The sequence below is a fragment of the Panthera onca genome, chromosome C2 (assembly GCF_046562875.1).
Source record: "Panthera onca isolate mPanOnc1 chromosome C2, mPanOnc1 haplotype 2, whole genome shotgun sequence".
In the NCBI taxonomy this organism is placed as follows: Eukaryota; Metazoa; Chordata; class Mammalia; order Carnivora; family Felidae; genus Panthera; species Panthera onca.
Genome location: NC_138347.1, coordinates 109,041,025 through 109,052,337, shown reverse-complemented (window position 1 = coordinate 109,052,337; position 11,313 = coordinate 109,041,025). Strand labels below are relative to the sequence as shown.

Genomic DNA, 11,313 nt, shown 5'->3' with positions numbered 1-11,313 from the left:
GATATAAATACGTAGCACATAAGTGCCTACTATGCCAAAGCAAAACATAGGAGAGTGCAATAAATCTTAAAGTCGCTCTCCAAGACAAGTAGCATTATTCTCACTTAAAAAAAATTTTTTTTTAATGTTTGTCTTTATTTTTGAGACAGAGAGATAGAGCATGAGCAGGGGAGATGCAGAGAAAGAGGGAGACACAGAATCGGAAGCAGGCTCCAGGCTCTGAGCTGTCAGCAGAGCCTGACACAGGGCTCGAACTCGTCTACTGCGAGATCTTGACCTGAGCCAAGTCGAACGCTCAACCGACTGAGCCACCCAGGCGCCCCTTATTCTCACTTTATACACAATGAAACAGAATTGCAGTCTACAAAGTGCCAGAGGTGGGTCTAAACTAGATCTGATTCTAAAGCAATAATATCTCTCATTTTACTACCCAGATGCTCAGATACACCTATCTACAGCAATTAGGCTCTTTCATATCAACCAGATATGCCTGAGAAGATACCCATTTTAGCTCCATGAAGTCTGGAACATAGATTCTTCAGTATACTCCTTTAATCTGGCTACTTATATTCCCCGTCCTCACTTCCAATCTCCCCATATGGCAGTATGGCAAAGGGTATGCAAAGCCATAGAATAAATAAACATGGTACATCTTCCTAAATAATTCATTTTACTCAACAGTTTAGAGGGAAGCCTTTTTTTTGTTTGTTTTTGAGAGAGAAAGTGGAGAAGGGGCAGAGAGAGTAAGGGACAGAGGATTCTGAAGGGGAGCTCTGTGCTGACAGGCTGACAGCCGCGAGCCCAATGTGGGGTCAAACCCACAAACCGTGAGATCATGCCCTGAGCTGAATTCAGATGCTCAACCGCCTGAGCCACCTAGGCGCCCCTAAAGGAAAGCCTTTTTAATGAAAAAAAACAAAAACAAAAAAAACCCCAAAAAAAACAGGGATGGCAAAATTTCCAAGAATTTTTAAGATAAAATATCAGACTTCAAAAGCTTTTACATTTTCAAGGCTTTGGACTAGGTCCCCAGACAATTTTGGACTAGGTGTAGATTCACTCTGCCACCATCAGAAGAAATAGAAGAATTAAGTAATATTGTCTGATACAACCATCCTTGTCTCAGATGAAGATTCTCTCTCCAACTCTCATACTATGGAAGTTAACTTAAGTCCTTCAGAAGTCAGTGACAGGAAAGCAAAACTTCAACTTTGTTCTAAATGTCAGGCCTTCCTTTCACCTTCTTGCTTTTGGCACAGCTCTCTATTTCACACGTTAGAGCGTGAAGGGACTGTAGACACCCATTATCCAGTCCAATGCTCTCATTTTCACAGGGCAGGAAACTGAAATAGAAATAGTGTATTTGGCCCTGGGTCACCACCTGATTCTTAGCGGAAACTGACCTTTCTATGCCACAAATCTCTCTTTGAAACATTTGCTCAAAATATCCATGCTGTCGTAGAGCCCTCCCAGAAAATATTATTTGATTATACAATATAGTCATATCTGATTTGGGGATTAGGCTTTTTAAAAGACAGCAATGTAATGCAAAACTCAAAATACAAAGAGGATTTTGAAACCTTCCTAATCCCTTAGTTTTCCTAACCCCTTAGGAAAATGAAGCCATGTTTGAGATCACATACCTTTTCATTAACTCCAGCATTAGATTTTCCTCTGGGGTAGAAGAGATTGTTTCTTCAATCAAGCATTGGATTAAGCAGCTATCTTGCTATTTTGAGCCATCTTGTCCCAACATTTGGGCTCAAACTCAGCCCAAGGTTCAAGGCTGAGGCTGAGAAACCAATAGATTCAATGCTCCCATCTCATGCTAACTCTGGGCCTCTATCACTGGATGGATGGAAGTGAATCACTCTTTTAATTTTTTAAAATATGTTCTGGTCAGGCACAAAATCTATTTTACACATATACATATATCTCTACTCTGATGCTATGATAGGTTCTTGCATTCAGCTTTTGTTTAACCTATATCTTGACACCCGTAAATCATTTTTTGTAAGCTGAATTTAGACATTTATAAAACAGTAGACAACGAACATTCCAAACTACCACATGAGATGCAGAGTACATTCAAATAGCTTAAATTAAAAATAATGATAACATCAAATGCTGACAAGGATAGAGAAACAGAATCATTCATATATTTCTGGTAGGAAGACAAAATGGTGTATCCATGCCAATCTGGAAAAAAGTTTGGCACTTTCTTTCAAAATAAAAATGGACTTACCAGAAACCAGCGTTTGCATACTTGGGCATTCATCTCAGAGTAATGAAGACTTATTTTCACATAAAAATAGCCCCAAACTGGAAAATACTCAAATCCCCTTCAATGGATGAGTGGTGAAATAAACCATGGTATGTCTAACAAATGGAATAGTTCTCACCAAGAAAAAGCAACAGATCACTGATACATGCACCAACCTGGATGAACCTCAAAGAAATTATGCTAAGTGAAGAGAGCTAATCTCCAAAGAACATGTACCAAATGATTTCATTTGCATAACATTTCTGAAGTAACATAGTTATAAAGATGGAAAACAGATTAGTAGCTTCCAGGGGTTAGGGATGGAGAGGAGGAAATGGGTATAGCTATAAACAGGCAACACAAAGGAGTCTTGTGATGGTATATTTGAGTATCTTCATTGTGGTGATGGTGGTTATGCAAGGCTACACATGATGAAATTACACAGAGCTACTCACGTGCACACACATAAAAGCAAACACAAATGAGTACATGTATAATTGGTAAAATCTGAATAGTGGTATGGATTGCACCAATGTCAATTTCTTGGTTTTGAGATTGTACTGTAGTTATGTAAGATGTTAATGGAAGAGGCTAGGGAAGGGTGCATGGGATTTCCTTAAACATTTCTTTGCAACCTACTGTGAATCTATAATTATTTTAAAATTAAAAAATTTTTTAAATTAATGGGAAATTTAAGAACACAAAGATTCTTTCTTTTTTGTTTTTTTAAGGAAGCAAAAATTATAAAACTGGGGTAGGAATAAGAAATATAGGTCTCAAATACAAGATAATATAAAGCAATCAAAAAAGAAGTCTTTAGGTATTTTGAAATCACTTATTCTGTAGTTTTAATTGATCACCATTGGACTTCAGCCAGTAAGGACTGTGTTCAAAAGTGAAGGGAAAGAATGAAATTTAAAAAATAATAATAAGAGATAGCACCAAACCAAGGAATAGAAATGGTGGAAGGTAACTTATATCTTGCCTTTTGAATATGTACCCCATTCTTTAAAGTTACAGCATGCACACTCATGTATAAATTTTATTCTTGTGACCTCCTATACTAATATAGTATATACAATGTAAAATAAAAAGCCCAAATTAAAGGATATGAAGTAATTATTTAAAAGAATGAAATTAAAGAACATGTACAGAGGTACCTGCCTGGCTCATTTGGTAGAGCATGTGACTCTTGATTTCAGGGTTGTGAGTTTGAGTCCCACATTGGGTGTAGAGATTACTTAAAAACAAAATCATTAAAAAAAACTAAAGAAAGATCATGTATAAAATGCCAGATTTACCTAAGATTGTGTCTTTAAAAAACAAACAAACAAAAAACCAGGTGAAATAGGGGGCTTTATATATATATATTTTTCATTTTCTAGGAAAAGAACATCTTTTATAAGGTAAGTCTCTTTTGCTTTCTCAAATTATACTTTTCAGGAACACTAAATGAAGGTAGGAAACTGCTGGTAATTAGTCAGGTTCTATGATTCTTTCATTAATGAATTTATAGTAAAGACTAATTCAGTTGGTCTCTACATAAATTTTAATAAAATCAGAAGTGAAATTCAGAGTAAAATATATGCCAAATAAAATCAAATATTTTTTTGGTTTAGAGTGTATTTTGTAAATTGACTTTTCCATACAAAATCAATCCCAGAATTCTTTACTGAACAAAAAAAGCACAGCTTTGCCTTGTTTTAAAAAGAAAAAAGGCTCGTAAGACCTTTCTGGGGTGTGGGCTCCAGTTTTTAATATCTAATCCCTCCTGAATCTACTATCTCCAGTGTTCCTCCACTTATGTCACTTTATTACTAGCATCGTAACATTTGAAAATAAGTTCAAATCTGCTCAATTTGTGTGTATGGAGATGTACGATCCACCAGATTTATGGACGTGTTCCATTCAAGGCAAAAAGGGACTAATCTCAAGGATTTTATTTTATTTTTTTTTTACTTTTTATAAATACTACTTTTTAATTTTTTAATGCTTATTTATTTTTGAAAAGAGAGAGACAGAGTGCGAGCAGGGAAGGGCAGAGAGATAGGGACACACAGAATCTGAAGCAGGCTCCAGGCCCTGAGCTATCTGCACAGAGCCCAATGTGGGACTTAAAACTCACGAACCATGAGATCTGTGACCTGAGCCGAAGTCCGATGCCTTAACGGACTGAGCCACCCAGGTGCCCATAAATATTACTTTTTAAATGATTATACAGTAAACCTAAAATTTTTTGGTGTACAGTTCTATAAACTTTAAATCACTGCCACCATAATCAAGATATGGAACATTTCTATCACTCCCCAAAACTCCCTCATGCTGTCACTCACTTATAGTCACCTTTTCCTCACCCACCATCCCTAGCAACTGCCTATCTGTTCTCCACCTCCACAGTTTTATCTTTTGAAAATGCAGGAAAATATTTTAAGTCTAGATATATATGCTAAAGAATGTACTACAGCCTATTTAAAAATAACTGGTCTATCTAGAAATGGGTCAGTTGGTCCTGTCCACTTCTAAATAGCATTTCTAGTCACATAAAATATATTAATGAGTTCTGTTTCAGAAAGCAAAGAAATTTGTCACTAAGTAAGAATTAATTGGTCCTGCTCACTTCTAGTTCAAAGGAGTATCTTACAAATACTGTTTTAACTATATTCATTGCCAGTTTGATTAGTTTTCTTTCAGCATCATTTTTTCCAAAACATCTTTTTTTTTTTCTGATTGACTCCTCTGCGCATACCTACCTATAGACAAACCAATCCATAAGCTCTAAATATGTTTAGCTCTCTTCTCCAGTATCAGACTAATCTACTTCCTGCCCAAACTCAAATACCTTGCTCCCTATCCCAATCACTTCTATTCATTGTTGTTACCACTGCTTCTAGAGGAATGGGTTGCAACTACCAGTTCACAGATTGGATCTGGCCTAAAGACAGAATTCATATGAATCTAATTAATCATTTTTTAAATGACAAAATAAAAAAGGGATTTCTAGTTTCTCTGAACGCAGATAAGATCCAGCAATTGTAGGATCCTATTGCCACAAGACAAGAGTTTATTGAAATTGAAACTTGCATCTTTACATGGGCATGAGTTTTTCAGGTTACCACTCTCCCCTCCAAACCGTACAGCCTGTACCAACTGACTTGATTCACTTCCACTGTCCATCATTTTGGTTTGTAAATTCCCATTACAAATTCCCTGGGAGCAGAGAATTTCCAGGTCTTATTCATCAAATTTTAACACCTATCATATCGCTAGCACCAAATAGGCACTCAGTGAATAAATGCTACACGTTACTTAAAAAAACAAAAAAATTTTAATCTGTCATTTCTAGACCATCAGACGTTCCAGAAGAGGGCTGATTGGGCTGATGTTTTCAGACATCAGCAGTCAGAGTGCTACTTTTCTCTAGTAGAAAAGCCCAATCAGCACAAATTGTATTTAGGTTTTAAGGTTTTTCCTGAGCTGTCTTCCTAGTTTCCTAACAACTATAAGAAAGACACTAGTTAAGTCTTTTGTAAAAGAAAGTGTGGATCCTCTGCTTTACACAATTTGGCTTTCAAGTTTCCTAAGAATGTTCTATGTTCAGATAGTGGGGGGAATCCTGTATCTCTACCTCCAACTAGGCGCTTGACCTAGTTTCTTTATCTATAGGAATGAATTGAGATGGTAACTAGATTTACTGTGAACATTGTGTAGTACATACAAAAATTGAATTATGCTGTACACCTGAAACTAATATTACTATATAACAATTTTACCTCAATTAAAAATATCAGTTTCCACAAATACAAATCAGAATCTAAATTACAAAAAAAAAAAAAGAAAGAAAGAGAAGAAATTGAAATATACAATCTTTTCAAGTCATAAAACTATGTTCCAATCCCCGTGTTTTTCTGGGTTACTTTCATCATCTGTTCTAACTTAAAACGATGTCTCTTTTGGATCCCCAAAATCCCTGAAAACCAAACAGGGCAGGACAGTAAAAGCTCACTTCTGAGTTCAGGACTGCCTTGGATCCCTGAAGGGGCCAAAAAGCCAACTTCTGCATAATCAAGTCTTTGTTTCCAAAGGATTCCATTCTCATCTTATCCTTCATGTTCTAAATTTATTATTTAGATTGCTGCTTTCTAAATGGCAAAAACTGGATTTTCTCAATATATTCCATTTCTATTTATCTGTAACTTAAAACAAAGTCTTAATCAGAGAATATATTTTAAAATTCTAAAAAATAATTATGCCTCCTTGTAATTATCTGATTTTTCTAAACATCTGCCTCAGTGTTTGGCTCTTCTTTTAATAACTAAGCAATTTTATTTCCTTCAGGATTCTTTCTATGCTCTTAAAATTCCAAAAAAAAAAACCCACATTTTTTTTAGTTATACTGCTACTACATTCCAGAATGATCAAAACTATAAATATGATATGTACAATAATAAAAAAGTGAATGAAAACTCTTCAACTCTTAACTCTTAACACCTTAACTCTTAAGTGTTTGAGCTAAACACAGTCGTCTACTACAGACAGAAAACGTTAAATTAAAAAGTAAGCAGGGCGCCTGGGTGGCTCAGTTGGTTAAGCGTCTGACTTCGGCTCAGGTCATGATCTCGAGGTCCGTGAGCTCGAGCCCCGCGTCGGGCTCTGTGCTGACCGCTTGGAGCCTGGAGCCTGTTTCGGATTCTGTGTCTCCCTCTCTCTCTGACCCTCCCCCATTCATGCTCTGTCTCTCTCTGTCTCAAAAATAAATAAACGTTAAAAAAAAATTAAAAAAAAAAAAGTAAGCTATTTTTACAATTTCCTGGATATCAAAGTTCAAATTCCACAGAACAAACCGCTATTCAAAATAACAAATCAGTGTAAATAAAAAATCCAATGGCAGCACAATTCTGATCTTCCCATTGGGGAAGAGTTGTGGCCAAGAAAAGATAAAATTAACATGGCTCCTGAATGCATAATGGCATTCCTGGAATGATGTTTTATCAACCACTCTTAAAAGCACTAATTTGCCTAGTTAGTAATTTATTTTCCACAGCCTGTAAAATCTTGATTTCTCTTCTGAGGCTTTTCCATGTTAAGTAACACATCATTTCATTAGTCCTTCCTGGTGACATGAACAGACCCAGTACCAAATGAAATGATGCACAAAAAGCAGTAAGGTGCTAATACAATGGACTCATAAAGTATTTCTAGGCAGAGAATTATCCAGAGAGCAGAAGCGGGACTCCAGAATGCTTGGAGACAAATCTGTTTAAGCTCAAAGCAATATCTCTCAACCATTTTTGGCCTCAAACCAACTAAGAAAAAGTATAATGATCATTTCATCAGTAGTAGTAGCTCACTCACAAATTGAGGAGGTAGAAAGGGGGTCCCTGGGGCACCTGGTTGGCTCAGTCTGTTAGGTGTCCAGCTTCAGCTCAGGTCATGATCTCAAAGTTTGTGACTTCAAGCCCCACATCAGGCTCTGTGCTGACAGCTCAGAGCCTGGAACCTGCTTCAGATTCTAAGTCTCCCTCTCTCTGCCCCTCCCCTGGCTCACACTCTGTCTAAATAAATAAATAAATACATGTTAAAAAAAAAAAAAGAAAAGGGGGTCCTTTATAGGGCCTATGGGTACAGAGGGAGTGTGTAAGATTTCAAGAGATGAGTAGTGCAGTTGTGAATCCCTCCATCCTCCACACTCCCTAAATTTATTACACAACCCTTACACTTCCCTCACCACACAACTAACCCTGACATTTCCACTGTTAGGAATCCCTAAGTTAGTACTGGGAAGATGAGAGAAAGTTTAACTGCTTAAATCTCAAGAGAATCTCTGAAATCCGTCATCATTACCAGAATGAGGAATTCTGGTAATACCATATTCCTGATATTGGTTATTCCTACTATTGATAATTTTACTTCTGTTTCCTAATTGTTAGGACAGCTTTAAAAAAAAAAAAATGAAAGAGAAAAGAAAGGAAAAGAGAAGGAAAAAGAAAAGAAAAGAAAAGAAAAGGAAAGAAAAAGAAAAGAAAAGAAAACTTTCCAGGGACATGTATTTTACTCGTGAAGAAATGGGGAAATTTTGTAGAACTTACACAAAATTGCTTACTGAATAAACTTCAAACTCTTATTAGCAATTCAAAAAAAAATCTTACTAATTAGGTCACAACTTTTCTCTCATCTCCCAAACCCAGTCTCCACACCTGGTGTTGTGCATTCCAGAATTCCATTTATCCACCTCATGGAAGCTTATAATTCAACAGGGTCAACTGTTAAGCTGCAGTTTGAATCCTGACTCTCACAAGCAGTTAGTGGCTGGCAACCCTGAGCTCCCCTTAAATGTTCACTTCTCCCATCTCTGTGGGTTGGACTCTGCTTAATTCACAGGAGGCCCTCAGAACTCTGTCACTCAGCCAACTCATTAATGATGAATAAATTAACCCTATTCTATTCACCAGAAGGCTAGAAGAGGGCTCTTGGTATAAGAGTAGAGGCAGAAATGAACCAGAAAGCAAGGAACTAGAAATCTCAATCCAACAAAAGAGAAAAGGGAAATGTGAACCACAGGAATCAGGCTGGATTCATGCCTTCACGCTAGCCAAACTTTAAAAAAAAAGTGCATCTGTGTGTTAGTCAAGTGTCAGCAGCTCCCTAGACTTGAGAGTTTTGTTTGCCATTACACAACAATGTTATTGGATGAGCTACCTCTCCCTGCTCATTGCCCAGTATTCATCAATTATGACTGCTCCGATGTAGTCATTCTGGCTCAAGCTCATTTTAGTAGAAAACTTAACCTCGGGTAATCTCCCCCCAAAGCATCTCCAGTAAATTAAATTATGAGATTCCCTCCAACGTCACACCCTCTGTCAAAAGGATTCATAAACGTAAAATAATCCTCACCGCGTAATAGTTTTAAATACACTACCTGAAAGAGTAACGATTCCCCTGGGTTGAGGCTGAAAGCGCAAATATTTGTTACAAAAGTCGGCAGACTCAAGGGCCAAAAACAAAACATTGCCCAAAAAGTAGCCCGCTGTCTGGCCCACTGAATTGCAAGTGGAAGCATAACCCACGTTTTCCCGGGATAACATAGTTAACGCCCAACCATCCACAGCGATGTCCTGAGTGGCGGCCAGGAATTCAAACAAAAAGAATGTCACAGTGAGAGCAATCACATCGGGGGTTCTGCCATCAGTGTTCCCGAGCAAATGGTCCACCTGAGTGGACAAATATATCATGAACAGTCCCAGTATATACTGTGTAGGGACAAGCCAAGATTTGCGACGACCAAAGTTCCTAAAGTAAACTGCATCAACCAATGGGGCCCAGAGCAATTTGAGACTGAAGGGCCAAAAGACGAAACTGAAGAAAGCTTGATCTGTATAGCTAACATTTTTGCTCTGCAAAATGAGTGGGATGCTTCCTGCCAGGCCCAGTGGAATGCCCTGAAGCACGTAAAGAAAAAGCAACAGCAAAATGCTGCTTAATTCCGCCCGGCAGCTCCGTGGGGGTTTTGAGAAGTCACCAGTGTCGGTATCCCGCAAAAGAGCTTCTTTGTCCCCTTCCCCACCCACCAATTCCGGATGGCTGTCCTCCCAGCCGCCTGGCGGCAGAGGACCGCTCTTCATATCCAGAGAGTGGTTGAAAGTCCCTGGGCGTCGTTGCCGACTGTTGTCCTTGTGGGAGATGGTGGGTGACATATCAGAGACGATGCAGAGCCCCGTCTGTGGGGTGCCGGGACTGAGCGTCTTGGATCCTCCTAGCCCCGGGTCCAAGGCTGTCGCTCTGGACCAGGGCCTCGATGGTTCAGGGAGGAGGACAGAGCGAGGGGCGATAAGGGCACTTCTTACAGTGGCCCCGAGTACTGGACCCAGGAGCCAGTCCCCTGGCTGGAGACCCAGGCGATGCCCAGGTAGGTGGCCCTCGCAACGGCGTCAAGGTGCCTGAAGGAGTCCCCCGGGCATCCGCGCCGGGCTCGAGGCTGGAGGAGAGGGCCGTGGTGCCACGATGGAAACGGGCCCTTAGCTTCAGCGAGACCGAACGGCCAGTCTCCCGACCCACCTCCAGTTCTCGCCGCCACCACTGCAGCTGACAGCACTTTCTCTACAGGACTCCAGCGAGATCAGGTAACTTCCTGCGTTGAGCCTCAGGAAGTGGTCCTAGGCTCAAATGAGTCCTGTCCCCGCCTCCAGAGCAAGCCGATCAGGGCATGCTCCCGAGACCGAGTTCGGAAACAACCGTTGGTAGGAACCCGAAACTCAGGCGATCGGGACCTCATGGGAGGATTAACGCTGGAGCACTTTGAGGCCTGGGCGGGGCGCAGCGCGCGCTCTGCTTCTGTGAGCGCATGCGGCCGTCTGGAAAGCGTGGGCCTCGGTCATTGGGCCCGCGCGGCCACGTGAGTGAGGGCTGGTTGAGCCAGGCCTGCGCAGGCTGCCTCTGAAGTTGCCGCGGTTGCGCTGGGGCTTGTGATTAGGTGGGGAAAGGCAATGCCCAAGCTTTGGGCCCGTAATTGTGTGGGGTCCTTGCTTTTGTGGGCTAGACAGAAACGGGTGGAGAACGGCTGAAGTTTACGAATGTCTTTATCAGCAGGCAAGGGTGCCCCAAAAAGGGTAATAAAAGGCCTGGCTAATGGAGAAGTGCGTGCCTGCATATTTATGGAATGAATGAAACTGCTCAGAGGTGCTAGGTTTCTCTGTACTGCGTTTCTTTCAGTGCAGTGGAAGAAATGTAGTGGAACGGGGGCCGAATAATTAATTCGTTACATTGGGCAGGTTGGAATTATAAGATTCCATAACATCTTCCTTAATTTTGAGCGACCTAAAAGGTCTTATAAGAGCCAAATATTAAAATTTTGTTTCATGTTAACTCAATATGTATGCATTATTGAAATGATAAGGGAAAATAACCTTAGGGAACCAGTAGCATTATTTGTAACGCATTGAAAATGCCTATAAAATTTTACATAAAATATTTACTTATGGTACATATTGTTGTCTATTGGGCAACTAATACTAAAAACAAAAATAACCTGTACTTAAAAAAAACGTACCAGGGGC

General features: G+C 39.7%; 1 protein-coding gene across 3 annotated transcripts in view; it reads right to left on the bottom strand.

Annotated features, from left to right (window-relative positions):
• Positions 1-10,594, bottom strand: part of SLC33A1 (solute carrier family 33 member 1) — a 27,880-nt gene extending 17,286 nt beyond the window's left edge. For 2 of the 3 annotated variants that reach the window (XM_078432222.2, XM_060639040.3), the window contains exon 1: positions 9,180-10,586. In XM_078432222.2, the coding sequence (XP_078288348.1) occupies positions 9,180-9,954 (775 nt within the window). In that variant the 5' untranslated portion in view covers positions 9,955-10,586. Of the gene's footprint in view, positions 1-9,179 lie in introns of all 3 variants that reach the window. The other variant, XM_060639041.3, reaches the window with a different exon arrangement.
• Positions 10,595-11,313: the final 719 nt, after the last annotated feature.